This window comes from Medicago sativa, chromosome 6 (genome assembly GCF_051527215.1).
Source record: "Medicago sativa cultivar Bolivia chromosome 6, Bolivia_mono, whole genome shotgun sequence".
Taxonomy (NCBI): Eukaryota; Viridiplantae; Streptophyta; class Magnoliopsida; order Fabales; family Fabaceae; genus Medicago; species Medicago sativa.
Window position 1 is genome coordinate 64,314,218 of NC_140754.1, and position 18,736 is coordinate 64,332,953.

General features: G+C 34.2%; 1 protein-coding gene and 1 long non-coding RNA gene across 3 annotated transcripts; one reads left to right on the forward strand and one right to left on the reverse strand.

The window, feature by feature from the left end:
• Positions 1-236: 236 nt before the first annotated feature.
• On the forward strand, positions 237-2,825 carry LOC146916285 (uncharacterized). 2 transcript variants are annotated; one of them, XR_015013796.1, is made up of 3 exons: positions 237-373; positions 1,605-1,685; positions 2,497-2,825. It is a non-coding gene; the product is annotated as an uncharacterized LOC146916285 (long non-coding RNA). The 2 variants fall into 2 exon arrangements; XR_015013797.1 differs by lacking the exon at positions 1,605-1,685.
• Positions 2,826-4,779: 1,954 nt separating this feature from the next.
• On the reverse strand, positions 4,780-5,928 carry LOC146916286 (albumin-2-like). The gene has a single exon (XM_085718420.1). The coding sequence runs from the start codon at positions 5,849-5,851 to the stop codon at positions 5,201-5,203; it is 651 nt and encodes a 216-aa protein (XP_085574546.1). The 5' UTR covers positions 5,852-5,928; the 3' UTR covers positions 4,780-5,200.
• Between the last annotated feature and the right edge of the window lie 12,808 nt (positions 5,929-18,736).

Sequence of the window (18,736 nt, forward strand, 5' to 3'; positions counted from 1 at the left end):
GATTAGATGCTTTAAATTAGAAACTTGAGGACCAAACCCACGATGTGGCATAGAGGACAAAATATCTAAGATATTTTGATTTGATATTAGTTTAATATGTTTGTGAGTAGTAAAAATGAATGGCTAAGATTGAACCCACATGTCTTACTATTTGATCAAATGGCTAGGATTATTTTGTGTGGCCTATTTAATACAAGTTCCATGATTAAATTTTATCTTCCTGCATCTTGAAATAAAACGTGAACCCCTTCCTCTTGGAACTCCAGTTCCGTCGTTTCTCTTCTTCCTCTCGCCTGGTGATTAATCTTAGTTAAGGTGAAAGGTTATTTAGCTCAAGAGTTAGAAGATTAGCTTGCTTGGGAATAAACTTGATGTAAGGATTTTCTTCTCTCTTTTCTTTTCCATTTCAGCCGTGTATGTGGGTTTGTTGGGAGAGGATATTTATTTTGATCGTTTGCTTATTTTGACGAGTTAATCATGTTTCCATTACCATTAATTTTAGTTGTGTTGAAAGAAAGAAAAGCAAACAAACTTTCCTTGTCAAAACCGTGTGGTACATATAAAAAGATAATGATTTTGGATTATAATTTTTCATGCTCATTTCTTTTATTAATGTTGGAGAGTGAGTCTATGTGATAGTAGATCTAAAGAAAATTTACGATCCGTTCATTTTAAAATTTTAGTGTTCTTGGAAAAATGTTGAGATGTAAATTTTATTTGATATATATGCTTTAGACGAGGAAAAGAGTTGATTCAACCGATTGCTTTTTGAAAAATGTTGTCCGGATGAAAGGGCTGAACCGTGCAAGGGTATTTTCATCATTTTAAAACTGTTAAAATGTGAAAATGAGTTGATCAATGGATTCGCGTCGTCGTGACGGTCGAAATGGACCTATGGTTTGCAACGTTCGGACGACGAATGAATTTGTTGTGAATTTCTGAAAATAAATTGTGCCTGAGCAAACGTTGGAAGTGATTGCCTGGACTTTCAGAGTTCAAATTCAAATGTTTGAACTGTTGAGTTGTTGTGTTAGGTTGACTGAGCCAGAGGCTCTGGTCTGCGATGTAAACACAAAGGAGACTCTGTCGAAAATTCGTCAGATTCATTTTATCTTATTTTTGAGTGGTTTTGAAAAGAGGTTTCAAAACGGATAATATTTTGGGATTCACCTGAACATGAAAAGTATTTGTCAAATTGTTTGGAAATCTTTAAGGTCTCTCAAAAGACTTAGAGTATTTGAGAAAAATATTTCCTTGGGTGATTTCAAAGAAAAATACTATTTAAATTAGTCTCATCGAAGTATTTGGAAGTGTTTTAGAAACATTGTTATTTTGAGATTTTGTCTTGAGAACAAAATGTTTTGTATAATTGAGTATTTGAAATAAAAGTTTTTGATGGGAAAGAGTTTCCTAGACTCACTTTTGGCAAGTTTATGGTCATTGAGCGTTTTGAAGAATTTCGAGACAAAAGTTATTTTGGAAAATATTTTATTGAACTTTTTGGAAATATTAAATTGATCGTATTTCGGAGCGTGTTTAAATTTTACCTAGAATGGGTAGAAAAATTTAGAGCCGATGTTTACCTGAGTTAATGTATCTGTTAGGATACTTGAGGGTTAGTGACGTTCTTGTTGTAGATGCTTACGAGTTGTAGAGCAATACGTTGTAAGGAATGCTTTGCTCAGGTAAGGGCACTTTCTTGAAACATCATAGTTACCTAAATGCCTGATTGGTTTATCTGCTATTGTGTGTATTGTGAATGTGTTTGCCCAGTGTGGGATTTGTTTCCAATCAATGTGACTATGATATGTTGATGTGCGTTGCTTTCATATGATTTGTGAATAAATATATGAAATGTCTGTTGATTTATGAAATGTTGTTTGATATGAATTAAAAGATAAAATGTGAACTGCTGGTTGAGGCATGTTTTTATACTACATATGTTGAATGATGTGTAAGAGTTGCATTTACACATATTGAGTGGACAATATATGCTCATGAATTTCATGGTACGTGTTAGTCAGTTGAGACGCACTGATTTTATAGCACGTGTTAGTAAGTGGAGACGCGCGGGGTGTGGACTTCCGTGAAGGAACCCACCTTAAATCTATGAGATTTATTGAGTCTTGGTTGCTCGACCATTGTGGGGGGTTTACCTCAGATGTGTCAGAATGAGGACCACATGATTGGTCGACCATTGTGGGGGGTTTACCTCAGATGTGTCAGTATGAGAATCATGAATTTCTTACCCTCTGTGGAGTGGATTATTCTGGAATCATTTGCATGTGATAGGCCAGTGGAGGTTGTATCACACATGTAGAGTCTGCATTTGCTAGGCTAATTGTGCATCATTATATCTTGTGTGAACAATGTTTATGTTGATGCCATTTACCATGCTAGTATGTTATGCCTGCAGTATTTTTGTAATTATGTTATTTTTAGATCTTGACCCTTTACATTAATCCGTGGATCGGGCTTTGCCCCATATCCAAATAGGGAGTGTGCTTTGCGGGAATAGCAAAGTCTTTGGAGGTGTAGCAGTTTGGCAGTCAGGCTTGATGCCATTGGTGGGATCTTGTACCATGTCATCCCAGTTCAGAGTTAAGGATCAGCTTAGATGTTTCACTTGTGGTGTCTTATGTTTATGTATTTTTACTTCTTTTGTTTGGGCACCGCTGTAAATGATACTACCATGAGAAATGAATACTCGAACATTATTTCATGCTTTCGTAGTGCATGATTTGATATTAAAAGCTCATTGCCTAATATTGTTTTATAAAATGTGACATTTGATTCAGATTGTATTGTTGGTAATGCTTTCAAAATGTTTTACTTACTCTGATTTTAACTTAAAGACGACCTGAATCCTTTAGTGCATGACATTGAGTTGTAAAAAAAATAAATGCACACTTGTTTTGAAAATCGGGGTGTTACATTGTGGTATCAGAGCCTGGTTGTAGATTTACTTCAAGGGCTGTGAGTCGGGTGTCCTAAGCTGATCAAGCGTCAGGATTAGTGGGCATAAGCATGCTGGCCATTCCAGAATGAGCCAACAGGCCAAAAGCATGCAGGCCATTCCAGACAGTTTCGCTAATGGCGACATTCTCTGGGTTACATTCTGTGAATTTCGCTATTAGCGAAATTATTTCGCTAATAGCGAGTTTCTTCGGGTCTGTGGTGCAGATTTTGCAATTTTGACCCAAAACTCGTCCAATTCGATCCTGCAATGCACTATGAACACAATGAGTTCTATTAAAGGGGGTATTTTGTAGTAGTGATTATATAACATATTTCATGGAAATTTTAACATGAACACAACAAGATCAAAGGCAAGGGTACAAAAATCATAATTTCCTAAACTTATCACAATTCATGTTTTCCTTGCAAAATTAATCACATAATCCCAAAGGTGGGTTCTATCTAAGAACTCAAATGATGTTTTGCAGCATTATACAAGCTTAAAGCTCCCCAAGATCAAACCCTAACTTCTTGAGTCTCTTAATCCTCATGCTCCAATGATTTTACCATTCCAATCTTGTTGTTTCTTGCAATTTAAGACACCATAATCCATGCTTGGCTACCCCTTATTGATCTTGAAAGAGTTTGGTGGATTTGGAGAAGGAAGGGTGGCTCCATCCTAGAGAGAAGGAGGAGAAAATTCTTTCTCTCAAACCTAGAGAGAGAAAGTGAAAAGAAAAATGAAGGAAAATGGCCCTTGTGGCCTTAAATAGCCCCTTGCGGCTTTTTACCACTTCGCCCTTCGCCTTAATCGTGTTTAGCCTGACACTGATACATAAACTCAAGCTTAACTGATATCATTTGATAAACATTCTCCGTCACTGATGGCTCAACTCGTATTTGATTGACGTACATAGTAATATCTTTCGTCGTACTTAACATTCTTCATCACTTAACCTCTGATACATCCGATGGGTAAAATTCTTATTGCTGAGGAGCGGGATGTTACAGATTCCTTGTACCCACATGCATTATTCCTTGTTTTTCATGGTTGAACATAGGTGTTTGGACTAAAACTGCCATTTCTGTGCGTTTCTGGAGTTGAAAATAGGGGGTAGGACTAAAACTGCAAAAAAATGATAGTTTAAGGACGATTTTGTTCGATTAGAAAAAGACAGGACCATTTTCGTGAACAGATCAAAATGTGAGGACCAAAAGTGTAATTAAGCCTATAATTTATATTTTCATTATCTCTTTCTTCTTTCCATCTTATTAGATTAGCGTTGGCAATGCAAACATAAGATCTATTTTTCTGATTTGAAAGTACATAGAGATCGGATATTTATTAAATCATTAGATGAAGAAAGGAACCAAACAACAAGACACACCTTGTACATTGATTTGTTGAAAGTAAACATTAAAATCACAATAAAGTAAATAGAGATCGGATATTTATTAAATCATCACATGAAGAAAGGAGCCAAAAGGTGGAAAGAACGTAATGGTCGAATTTTAGAGCAAAAGGTGGATTGTATGCAAACTTTACTTGAAAGAATTAAACTTCAAACTTATTGGTGGCTGAAATAAAAACTCGCTACTTATGATTTTTATTATCGGTTTTGGAGGTTGAAACCTCGTCATTGTTTGATGTATGTAACTTAGCTTTTGTTCTGGCACTTGGCGCTTTATTATGTTGTCTGAAAAGATTATGGTTTCTTTTAATTCCATTTTGTCTCGTCATTACATGAAGAAAGGAACCAAACAACAACACACACCTTGTACATTGATTTGTTGAAAGCAAATATTAAAATCACAATAAAGTAAATAGAGATCGGATATTTATTAAATCATCACATGAAGAAAGGAACCAAACAACGACACACACATCTTACATTAATTTGTTGAAAGCAAACATTAAAATTAAAATAACAATACAACAAAGACATGATCGTCTAAAAAAACACAGGATATATGGGGCAAACAACCAAGTGTCAGCCTACGACATATATTGAACAACAATAACATGAGTTTCGGCATATATTGAACCATATTGAGACCATATATGCACAACTAGAAAAAACTGATTTAATGAAGAAGATCTAGAAAGAAATATGAAATTTGTTTCTCTAATTAATCACAATTTTGTGAGATTTATAGAGAGATTTCTTATTTTTCCTGTCACCGATCTTTGTCACTATTTCATTTGTTCTAGAAGTGATACATGATCATATATAGTATTATATTATATTATGCCACGAAGAGTCGGCCATTCATCATGGATTCGTTTGATACCACCAATAAATTGAAGGGAAAGATTAACACGTGCACAATGTTCTCCTTTGAAAATGAAAATTTCAGTCCCACCGTAAGCAGTAAAAGCTGCATCAATACCCTCTTGAAAGACCGTATTGACAAATGCCGGAAAAAGATTGGTAATGTGTAGAACATTATAAACATAATTGGAGTTATAGTTTAAAAACCCGCACATATTTCCTTTGAATAAAACAGCCTCGCTCGAACCATCGAGCCTAAATGCTGCATCTATTCCATATGTAAACGGTGTTGTCTCGAGAGAAGGAAACATGGAAACAATTTCAACAGGACCTAAAACTATTCTGGCAGCTGCAGGACCAGAACATGGAGCATAATCTGTTTTGACGCATTGACTTTTAGAGAAAAAGTATGCAACATTGCCTTCGGTTTCAAATGAAGAATCTATTCCCCTTTTAAATATCGTTTTGGAAAACATTGGAAACCCTGCATCAATATCAACCGGACAACTGATAAAATCTTTATTATGATAATCCAAAATCACATACCTTTCTTTCACGAAAAGGTAACATTCATTAGGCCTGGATGAACGGAATGCAGCACCTATGAGACTAGCTTGCATTTTTCTTGAATGATTGTTTTTTATTCCTGTATTCTATTTAACAACAAAAAGGATATGAGATGTTTTTCTTTCAGTTTGTAAAGGTCTATGCTTATATAGATGCTATGGTAATGTGAACACAAAATGTCAAATTTGAAATTGTTGTTTTTGGATTTCCAAACTGTTGTATTTGGATTTCCAAATTCTATTATCTACCGAAGTTGTTACTAGGTTGAGTCACGACCAGGTCGCTCTCTTTAAGACGTTTCGTGGCACTACCCAAAATTGTGCAAGGTAGACTATCAACCACGCCGCCTCCAGGATAAAACAAGCCCAGCTACAACTGTGCGGTTAACTACTGCACTGTAGAAAACCGTTCGAGAATTACACCTCCAATATGGTACAAAGACCACTCTTTTAATACTGAAACCAATTTAATATGGTATTATTACCATTCTATATGGTGCTAAGACCACTCAAATATGGTGTTTCCACCATTCTAACTTTTAAGTTCTCCAAACTTTCAATATGGTACTACGACCACTCAAAATATGGTGATACCACCATTTCTCCTCAAATAGAAAAATATTTAAATAATTTATATACTGTTAAGATCATTCATAATTCCGACGGGACATTATTATTACGAAAGGGACTATGATCTTAATAGTACTCTTTATTCCGAAGGGACTTATATTATCGAAAGGGACTATGAACTTAAGACCACTCTTAATTCCGAAGGGACATTAAACCGAAAAAGGGACTATGGTCTTAAGAACACTCTTAAAATATGGTTCAATCGATTGATCGAAGCCACTCGATACGGTACGTAACCGCTCTATTTGAAACCGAAAGGGACAGAAAGGAGTAGAAGCAGAAGAAACTTGTTAACACAAGTCGGAGGGAGAAGAGAAGAAAAGAATTCCCGACAACTCAATGAAATTCTTTTCGGTGTGTGGAATGCACTGTGTGAGCTCTCTATTTATAGAGAAAATTCACAACTAATAAGTGAGAAACTTTGGGAACAAGTAATATGAGAAACTTTGGGAACAAGTAACATATTACTTTGCGATTAAGTAATTCACATATTAGATCTAGTACAAAAATATCTTAATTGAGTACTAAAATATATTAAATTTAGTACAAAAATATATTATATTATGTACCAAAATATTTTAGCAAAACTTGGGGACTAAGAAAGCACTTTCTAATAATGATTAAATTAATTATTTAATTTATCATTTCCAAATAATAAAATATATATCAATATATATTTTTTCTCTAGTGCTTATGTACCCCCATTAATTAGAGGTACACCCCCACTATATAAACACTACTAATGTGTGTGTTCCATCCGATGTGGGACTTCCACTTTTTTCAATTCACACAACACTAGTTCTACCCAACATGGGAATTTGTGTTTAGTCTTTTTACTCAATTTCCACACATGTTCCAACAATCCCCCACTTGAATTTAAAAAATGGTTTCAGAAATAACGTCAAAAACGTCTCCATAAGATTTGCTAGTAAACAAAGGTGTCGCCTACAACTTGAACCTTTGCATAGCGAGTAAAATTCTGATTAACAAGAGTTGCTTACAGCATTGAACTCTATCTCAGACATAGAACCCACACACAAACCTTTTCATAAGGTGTATTCTAAAAGCCCGTGTGTTTATGGCCTTGCACGTGTATCCCGGTTTAACGAACGCTCTAGGTATTCTGCCCCGAATCCCATAGGAACCGGCCCTTAGTTCCACATTCGTATAGGTGAGTCTATCAAGAGTACTCCTGTAGCTATGTACTCCACTCTAAATAGAGTATAGATCTCATTAAGAGTTTCTATTATCTCATCCTTCTATCGCTGCAGGAATCATGCTTTCTTACTTTTAACATAGCATGTTCTATCACTTGTGACTTGTTATTACCCATTGAACCTATTTCTTGGGATCTCCAGTCATGTAGGTCGGGTTACCATCACTTGTGACCTTTGGGCATTAGTCCCATCCTATTGGATGTGTTTAGGACTTTTTTTTTAGTAATTCCTTTCGTCAAAGGATTGACTAATTCTTTATCAGTACGTACATGATATACTTTAACCGTTCCTTTTGAGAGTAGCTAGCTCTCTATTTCTCTATGTGTTCGTGCCTTAATAATCGCCTCTTACCATTGTGGTAACGATTCTCAATTTTGTAATAGCTGCAGACTATCACAATAAATTAACACTTCTGGAACCGGTTTTATCCACTAAGGGATCTCAATTAGCAAGTATCTTATCAACTTGCTTCTTCACTAGTTTTCTCTAGTGTTCTCATCTCAGATTCATTCCATAGTGGACTGAGTCAATATCATTTGTTTCAACAAATAACTCCTCTAGTGATGCTCAATATGCAAACACTAGTCGCTAAATATTCATCTGAAGATGTTCTTATATCTTGTACCATTTAAGTACAATAGGTTACTCCTCATGAAGTAATCCTAGAGTCATAGTCTTCTTAAGGCACCTCATGACTCTTCCTATAGCATGGCAATGCTTCTCATCCGTCTACTAGTAAACTTGCACAAGAGGTTTACGACATCGGCAATGTCGGGTCTAATACATTCAGTGTAAGTATTGCCAATGATGCTCGCATCAGTTTTTCTAACTCCATCTCAAGTGTTCTTACACTTGGATCATAATATATGATTGCAAGTTTATGGCGAAATAATAATATTTCCTTAAGAACTTCTCAACCTTGTGAGATTTATCAAAAAAGTTCTTTTTTTTCGATCTAGTAATCTTGAAACCAAGAATTACTTCAACTTTGTCTAGGTCTTTCTTATCAATGTTGTTGATAAACAATGATTTCACATAATTCATAACATGAATCTTTAAATCATATATGAGCAAGTCGTCTTCATAGAGACATATGATCGTGCAAATATTATTTGTCACTTTCATTCACTTTATACTCATTCGATAGCATTAGAATGTCAAATTTTTCATGTCATTCCTTAAGAGTTTATTTTAGACCTCACAAAGAATTATCTAACTTACAGACTTTGTTTTCTTGTCCATGAATCGCAAAACTTTCAGGTTGTTTCATATAGATTTCTTCTTCTAGTTCACCATAAAAAGAGGCAACTTTCACATCCATTTGGAGTACTATCGAGTTATGAACGGCGGCTAAAGGGACTAGTACTCTTATGGATATGATTTTCGTGACTGGTGAATGAATGTTGAAGAAGTCTATATTTTTCTCTGTCTAAAACCTTTGACTACAAGGAGAGCCTTGTATTCATCAACCGTCCCTTCAGGTTTTAGTTACCTTTTCGAAATTCCAAATACAACCGATTGATTTTGCATCCATGAGTCAAGTCAACTAAGTTTCATGTTTTGTTAGACTCTAGAAAATCCATTTCATCGTTTATTGTTTCTTGCCATAATTCAGCATCCATTAAGGATATAGCTTTTTAAGGCTTAATGGATCTTCTTCCATTGTATAAACCAAGTTCATACTCTTTAGCAATTTTAGCTTTCTTACCTCCTTGAGGTTCCATAACATCTCGTATGATGTTTTCATAACTATTTCTAATTACATGAATGTGATTAGATATAGTGCCCCCACTAGTTCTTAATTTTTAGAAGGGAATTTAGTTTGCCCCCACTAATGTCGTGCTCCCATTAGAGCCCCCACTAGTGCCCCCACTATTCTTTAGTTAAAGGGGTAAATATTTACATAGAATTCGACATCTTTTAAATTCTATGATCACTTTAACATTTAGGTCATAAAACCTATATGTTTCGTTATTTATCGCATATACCTGATGAATACATATTCATAGGCTCTACTAGTGAGTTCAACTCTCTTGGGGTCCAGTCCAGGATCTAAATATAGTCCAGACAATCCCAAGTTCAAAAATAAGACAAGTTGGATTGTCTTTTCTTCAAAAATTTCTTAATTAGAATTTTTGTTCTTAGACTTGGGTACTCTATAAATTTCAATTTTCGTTATAAAAATTGAACATTCAAGCATATCAATTTTATTTTCCAAAATTCACAGTCATCGATAAATATGATAAAAAAACATCTTTTTATCATTTCTATTTTATGTGTCATCAAATTCACACATATCATAATTTATTATGTTTAGAGATTCATGTTCTCTAAATTCTGATTTATATGAACTTTTGGTTCATATATCTTGACTGTAATAAATAAAATTGTCTAATTATATAACGTTGGAATTAAGTCCAAGTTACTCGAGTTTAAAATTAAACACTTGTTCGTGATCAATTTTGATATGTCAAATATTAAAATCACACAACTTATAAAATAGAAGGAGAATTTAATTTCGAACATGTCATCAAAGACGCAATCTTTTTCCACAAGAATACATTGTACACAAGTCTCTCTTCAAGTCTGAGCCAACTCAGTCTTGTTCAATAGAAATCTGAAATTCAGATTCTTTCTTATTTTTAGGGTAGATAACTTCTCAATTTTAGCACTCCCTATCGAACTAAAATCATGCTATTTCCTTTAACCGAATAGCCTGTGCTCAAATTTTAGAATTTGTGCATTTTTTCATATGAGTATTCGGAGAGCAATTCACTACGGTAAAAACTGAATCCATCCCAACGAATTGGATCCCAAAAAATCATTAGTACATTACCAACAAATCTTTAATACTAACCTATAAAAGGTTCACATCAAATATTGACTTTTCTATAGCAAGAATGAAGTTATATCCAACATTTGGGTTCATACTTTTATCAAATTACATAAAAGTTCTTTGACAACGTGAAGTCACTTTCTTACTTAATATCAAAGGGAAACAAGCCATGTCGAATGAAATGTAGCGAGCATGACTTTTAATGTTAAGTAAGATCAACATTGCTCTCTCTTTGAATTTTAGTGTTGTAGTTTGAAACAACAAGCACTTCATCGTTTCAGTCGAAATATGTAATTCAATAGCTTGATTTATCCTTAATGTATTTAGGGACAATTGAACCTCAATAAGTAACTTCTTCGGTAGACATAGCATATCGAAACGTCTTAAAATTGTTGTTTTTGGATTTCCAAACTGTTGTATTTGGATTTCCAAATTCTATTATCTACCGAAGTTGTTACTAGGTTGAGTCACGACCAGGTCGCTCTCTTTAAGACGTTTCGTGGCACTACCCAAAATTGTGCAAGGTAGACTATCAACCACGCCGCCTCCAGGATAAAACAAGCCCAGCTACAACTGTGCGGTTAACTACTGCACTGTAGAAAACCGTTCGAGAATTACACCTCCAATATGGTACAAAGACCACTCTTTTAATACTGAAACCAATTTAATATGGTATTATTACCATTCTATATGGTGCTAAGACCACTCAAATATGGTGTTTCCACCATTCTAACTTATAAGTTCTCCAAACTTTCAATATGGTACTACGACCACTCAAAATATGGTGATACCACCATTTCTCCTCAAATAGAAAAATATTTAAATAATTTATATACTGTTAAGATCATTCATAATTCCGACGGGACATTATTATTACTAAAGGGACTATGATCTTAATAGTACTCTTTATTCCGAAGGGACTTATATTATCGAAAGGGACTATGAACTTAAGACCACTCTTAATTCCGAAGGGACATTAAACCGAAAAAGGGACTATGGTCTTAAGAACACTCTTAAAATATGGTTCAATCGATTGATCGAAGCCACTCGATACGGTACGTAACCGCTCTATTTGAAACCGAAAGGGACAGAAAGGAGTAGAAGTAGAAGAAACTTGTTAACACAAGTCGGAGGGAGAAGAGAAGAAAAGAATTCCCGACAACTCAATGAAATTCTTTTCGGTGTGTGGAATGCACTGTGTGAGCTCTCTATTTATAGAGAAAATTCACAACTAATAAGTGAGAAACTTTGGGAACAAGTAATATGAGAAACTTTGGGAACAAGTAACATATTACTTTGCGATTAAGTAATTCACATATTAGATCTAGTACAAAAATATCTTAATTGAGTACTAAAATATATTAAATTTAGTACAAAAATATATTATATTATGTACCAAAATATTTTAGCAAAACTTGGGGACTAAGAAAGCACTTTCTAATAATGATTAAATTAATTATTTAATTTATCATTTCCAAATAATAAAATATATATCAATATATATTTTTTCTCTAGTGCTTATGTACCCCCATTAATTAGAGGTACACCCCCACTATATAAACACTACTAATGTGTGTGTTCCATCCGATGTGGGACTTCCACTTTTTTCAATTCACACAACACTAGTTCTACCCAACATGGGAATTTGTGTTTAGTCTTTTTACTCAATTTCCACACATGTTCCAACAGAAATTGAAGTCGAAAACACGTTTAGACACTTGACCTCTTTAAAGCCGCAATGAATATGGGAGACATTGCACATGTTTGCATGTTTCCAACTAACAAAGACTGGTTTGGTGTATTTAAACAATTATTAAGTCACCGGTTTAATTATTTAGTTAAATCCAACTTTCTCGATATATAGTTTATAATGACCAAGAAAATTAACAAAGTCTTGTCTTGGAGTTGGACTACTTAACGAGGGCTACAAAAATCATGAAATGCATGAAATAAGACACGAGGAATGTGAGTTATACTCACTTTTGAACATTCTCTCTTGCATTCACTCTTTTATTGGATGTAATCCATGTAGTATATCTCACCACTTTGTGTGGATTCTATTTCCAAAGTGTAGACTCACAATGATTTAAACCAACAAAAAAATGACTATTAAAGAAAGTGTTGTTAGCACTACTCGATGAGACATTGCACACGTTTGCATGTTTCCAAGCAACAAAGTCAAGTTTGGTGTCTTTAAACAATTATTACGTCACAGGTATAATTAGTAGTTAAATCCAACTTTCTCAATATATAGTTGATAAATGACCAAGAAAATTAACAAAGTATTCTCTTGGAGTTGGGCTTCTTTACGAGGGCTATACAAATCATGAATTAAATGAAGTTTTGTTAAGAATCATGAAATTGGAGTCCAGGAAATCATCCATATTTGGCACAGAGCAACCAGATAAGTGAGTTGGATATCATACTTTAACCTTAATGTCATCGGTTTATTGGTCCTTGTTTACACTGATTTTTGGTAAACAACCGCTGGTTTAAAAAATAGTTACTTGCAAGATCAACCAATAAATCTTAGGAGCATATTTGTGCTTTTGTGTTTTTTCAAGAAATGTAAAGTTCTTAAAAGGTTAAGTAAAACAAAAAGAATAAAAGCAATCGAACTCAACCCAGTTGAATTCAATCGAATGTTGTTAAGTAAGAAACAAAGAAATTGTTCAAAATGAACAAGTAAAATGCAAAGACATTTAAGAAAAAGAACTGAAATTGCATTGATCGAATGTAAATTGGTACACAGATTCATACATTGCAACTTGTGACTCGTTTCTCGCTTCCATACGGATAATTTGAGTGTAAGTTTTGTATGATTGAATTGCGACCTCTTTTCCTTAGGAAAAACTACTATTTATACAAATAGGAATAATTAACTAACTTCAAATTCAAACCTATAACTATAGAAAACTAACAAATCTTATCCATCCAATTTGAATTTCGAACGCGCCTTTAGAAATGGCTGTTGCTTGTCCTTATCCGAAACGATAACCGTTCCTCGATAGGTTTCGTCTGTCGAACTGGAACACGCGCTCCCAACAAGTCCAACTTCGATAAACACTTGAGAACAATTCTTCATTTCTTCGATGACAAGGTTAACTCTCTTTGACTGCATTTAATACTGTACTAAATGATAGCCTTTAAAAATATGGGCTAACAAATTGGCCCCACCGTAGTTAGTGGGCCACGTTCCAGTCATTGGGAACTACCATTTTGTAAAAAACTGTCAATGCCAGATGTTGACACATGTCCAGATCAAAAGGCTATAAAACATAAAGCTTTTACCTTTACCTTCTCACTTTCCAACTTTTCCCTTTTCACTGTTCATTATTCTCCTTCGCAAAGAAGCTCTACTAAAGAAACCCCTTTCAAAATTTCATCTTTTCCCAGAAAAATCATACCGTTATGTTCGTCGTTTCATTTACTAAACTGTTTGCCATGACGAATGCGGAAAAGAATTTTTTTTTTGTCAATTTTTATTATTTGAAATGTTTTTGTTTTTTTATTTAATATTTATAACCTAAATATTATTAAAGCGTGACGAGAAAATAAAGCGCGGGGGGATTTTCTTAAAGACGTTGGATCAAAACGAAACCCCTTTCCCTTGGATATAAACTAAAGCTAAATTTTTTGCATTTTTTTGATATATGAGAAATAAATAAATAATAAACAAGACATTACATAGTTTTTGTGATTTTTGACACTGCTAACCCTAAGACACAATATGAGCATAAAACAATAAACAGAATAGGGTCTATGTTCTTAAGTTCATTCTTAATTTCGAAGGGACATTATAAATTGAAGGGACTATGGCCTTAAGAACAACCTTTTAAACCGAAGGGACAGAAAAAGAGGGAGAAGGAAAAAATAGCTCGTCAACACAAGCTAAATGAGGGAGAATAGAGAAAAGTTCTTTGACAACTCAAGATAAGTTTTGATGTGTGTTTTTGTTAGGAATGAGAGCTCTATTTATAGGTGAGGAGGTTGATGAAAATGGAAAACTGGTTTAATGGATTTTGATGGTGATTTGATTGGTGTTTAATGGTGAATTTTGAAAGAGGAACGTGAAAGTTGACACTTGGCTTGGAAAATTTTGGACCTTGGACATTTTATTTTTGGACCTATTCTAAGTAATAAATAAAAAAGAAAATAACCTAAAACAAACAAAATAAAAATAATAAAATAAAATAAAAGATGGAAATAAAATAAAATAAAAACTAATAAAATAGACTAATAATAAAATAAAAAAAAGCTGGCCCGAAAACGAACCAAAAATGAGGTATTTTAAAACATCTCTCTGCCGGAATTTTCTTTGAAAAGCCAATGAATATTCTGGGTCAGAGAACATATGAAAGTTGGCCAATGAATTTTCTTCGTCCATAGATTTGAAGATGAATTCTTTGATTTGACGAATGAATTCTTTGATTTGACGGGCCGAAGTGACTTAAATACAGAGTACGCCTTTTTTTACCCTAAGATACTATGAAATGCTCGTGATGCAAGTATGAATGCAGGACATCAAAGATAATTTGACTGAGGATAGAAACAACAACAGGATACCCAAGTTCGTTCGAAGAAAGGGATCCGACTCCGCTAGGGGTAGTGTGGTTTCACTGGAGTAAATGGTTGTCTACTATCGTATTGATAGTTGTATGAACAAAATAAAATGATCACTAAAATAATATATTTAGCCAAAAAATAATTATATTTCTTAAAATATTTAGAACAGTTGAATAAAGGTTAATGAAAGGTTGTAAGTTACAAATTAAAATAATTATATTGATAAACTCATTAGTTACATTTTTATTAATTACTAATGTCTTATTATATTTTTATAAAGACTTTGCCACACAAACCTTTGAACTAATATTTTTCATATTACCTAGCTATGATAAATAAGACTTCTATTTATGATGTACATATTGTTAAGCATTGAGTAAGACATTAGTTGTAACATTTTGATCCATTGAAGATGGTGTTTGTGTAAACTTGTCAACAAGTTTTGAATTTTTAATAGGATTCTTATGTGATGAGATTCAGATCAGTACAATTGCGTGACTGGAGTAAGTCAAAAAGGTATGAATATTATTAAGGGATAAAAAAAAACTCTCTATACAGGCGGCAACTTCGTGGTTCTTATATAAACTTTCTGCTCGGAGTAGCAGTGAACGTTCAGGGTTTTGTTTTGTCGTGGTGAATGTTATACAGTAGATAACCATTTGAGAGGTTTGTGTAGTTTTGAGGCCTCTATTGAGAGGAAATCGAATGGGTGATGAAGCCTGAAGAAAATTCAAGAGAGAATTTTCGTTACGAGAGGTGATTAAAATGATAGATATGGAAGGTTAAGAGAGTATAACGCTTGAAATGAGGATCTTCACCATTGTATGAGGGTTGATAATGCAATTTTGTGAATATTAGGAGGTTTTTCTTCGTCGGCAAGAAGCGAGATGACTAGAGAAAATGATGGTAATTGATGTTGATGTGGAGTGGTTAGATTCCTTGTGCCTCAGGATAGACCTGAGTGCGGGTTGCAAGGAACACTAGTACAGTTTGGTTAAGATGGTCTACGCCATCATCATGACTGCTAGCTATCTATTGGCAAATTGGGGAACTGATCGTCCTTAATGTGTTGATAGAAAGTGAACACCGTGTTGAATGGAACAAGTCGATCTTACCCAGTGTTGTAGTGTGAAATTTTTGGAGGGTAGACGCGGAGACATTGAGAATTTTGAATTGTGGACCTAGGCTCCTGAGGGACCTAGTGATGTGTTTGTGTTTTCTTTGAGATGAACCTGAGTGGAGGACTCAAGATGTGATGTCTACCTGGTGGTTTAGATTTTGAAGTTTGTGCGACTTTGTAAAGGGTAAAGTAGGTGTAATATTCATGTTGGTGTTGGTATTAGTAATGACTAGATAAGTTGTTACTCTTATCTTAGTTTCGAGGACGAAACTTCTTTTTGGAGGGTGTTTTATCTTGGTTTTCGGGTGTCAAACATTGATTACGTTTGAACCTTTTTAACCGGTGATATCTCATTTTTTCTTGGGAAGGGAAAAAAATAAGCAAAACCCTTGAGAATCGAGGTCCGGGAGTTGTTTTCGCTACGGGAAGGTGTTAGGCACCCATAACGACTATAGTATCCTATAGGAACCGTCTTTAATTTCTACGCGCGCGCTTTATTTTTAAATGCTATTCTGAAAGAAAATATTAAGCCTAAAAGTATTCTAAGTGAAGAATTGGAGGGAGAAGAATGTGTTTGAATTTTTGTTTTATTTGAATTGAAGGAATTTTGTTCCTTGCCTACGTACCCGTTTAAGGGATCAAATCCACCGTAGTTCTCTTCCAAAAAATGTTTTTGTTTTTGTTGGTTGATTTTAAGTTTGAAAATTGGAATTTGAAGAATAAGAGAGAGAGGCCTCAAGGCATGAGATTATGAAATTGTGAGGTTGAAGTTAGTTATTTGCAAAATATGGTCTAAGTATCATTAAGATTCATTAAGGTTTTGATTAAGAAAAGAAAAGGAAAATTCAATGGGATTTTGATCCCAAGGTTTATTAAGAAAATGGTTTGAGTGTTATTGCTCATATTTTTTGGAAATTTGATTTTTCTAAGTGTAAATCCTAAGCATTCATCTAAGCATACAATCCTAAACATACATCTAAACATGCATATTCTAGCTATATACCTAAAGTGAGGTGTGTGCATGTGTCGGTGCTTGTGTCGGTGTACATCATTAGAGTCCATTGTCCTTATTACATCATGCCCTAGATACATGCCATGGTCTTGCAAAAAATTTAAAGGCATAAAGGAAAATATTACAAAATCCCTAAGTGTTACATTCTAATTTTTGGTGAAACTTAAAGTGCAAGAAATAAGATGGATATGGAATGAAATAGGAATGCTTATGAAAAGTATGAGACATGAAATGAAATGGTTAGTAACACATGGTAATATCAAAAGAAATAAGGCAAGAGAAACACTACAACACAAAGCATAAAAAAAACAACCCAAAATAAAGGCAAAATGAGTGCAAAACATGACTAAAATTTGATCATAACATGCAAGAGCCATATGACCTATAATTCTCACATTCCAACACATTTTTAAAGGTTTTAGAATCAGATTTTGGAATGGGAATTAAGGCAACATGGTTAACTTGACATTTTGGAAGCAAACTTAGACATATTTGCATTATTTATTTACACAAGGAACTTGTAAACTAAGTAACTAATCAAGATTCACACTCATGCAGCCATATCAAACACAAACAGTAACTAAAACTTCATAAAACCAAGTGGTATAGGTCACAAATATTCATCAAGAAATTGGAATTGGAATCAAGCAAATTTTCATCAATTTTTTTAATACAAAACATCACAAAATAGCAAGAGAAATCAACACATTATTTTCCCAATCAAATTCTTAGATAAACAAAAAATAAATTATAACCGAAAAGGAAGAAGTGGTGAAATTATAACCTGGAAAAAGGAAGAGGTGGAGAAACAACAGTGAGGAATTGAACAAAGCTTCTATTGAGATTGAATCTGAATCTAAACTGAACAAAGCTTTGATGTGGAAGAGGTGAATGAGAGAACCGAACAAAGCTTTGAGGTGGAAGATGTGATTGAGTGAACTGGTTGAGATTGGAAAAAGGAAAAGTGAGGAATTGAGCAAAGCTTTGAGGGAACAGTAATTCGATTTTAGATTGGGTGAGAGCAAAGCTTCGATTGAGGAAATCTTAGAGGGGAACAGTGACCGATTTCAGATTGAGTGAGAGGGTTAGTGACGGTGAGAGAAAAGCCTTGAGGGGAAATTGAGAATGAGGAATAAAATTGGTTTTAGGGTTTTCAAGTTATGAGAGGGCTACTGAAAGTAAGAAAGCGGGAGACAAAATATTTGGGGAAAAAGCTATAAGTTAAAGGCGCTTGGAAAAAAAAACCCAAAAAACCTGCGACAGTTGGGCCTACCAGTCGCAGTAACTGTCGCAAATGTCTATTCTGCGACAGTTCAAAGATAAGGGTCGCAATGTAAGTGTCGCAAAATGCTAATTTTCTTGTATGTGAGATCTAGAATTGATTCACATGTGTTGTTTTCTACTTTGTGTGATTGAGTATGACTTTCATAATAGTTGCTAACCATGAAATGTGAATATGTCTTTATGACATAAGTTGTTTAAATTGATTTTCTAGGCGAAAATAATTTAAAGTGATGTTTGGTGACCACAGACCAAGATTCATCTGTTGTTCAAATTT

Excerpts from the sequence above, each read along its gene's own strand:
- LOC146916286 (XM_085718420.1), bottom strand. The coding sequence starts at position 5,851 with ATGCAAGCTAGTCTCATAGGTGCTGCATTCCGTTCATCCAGGCCTAAT.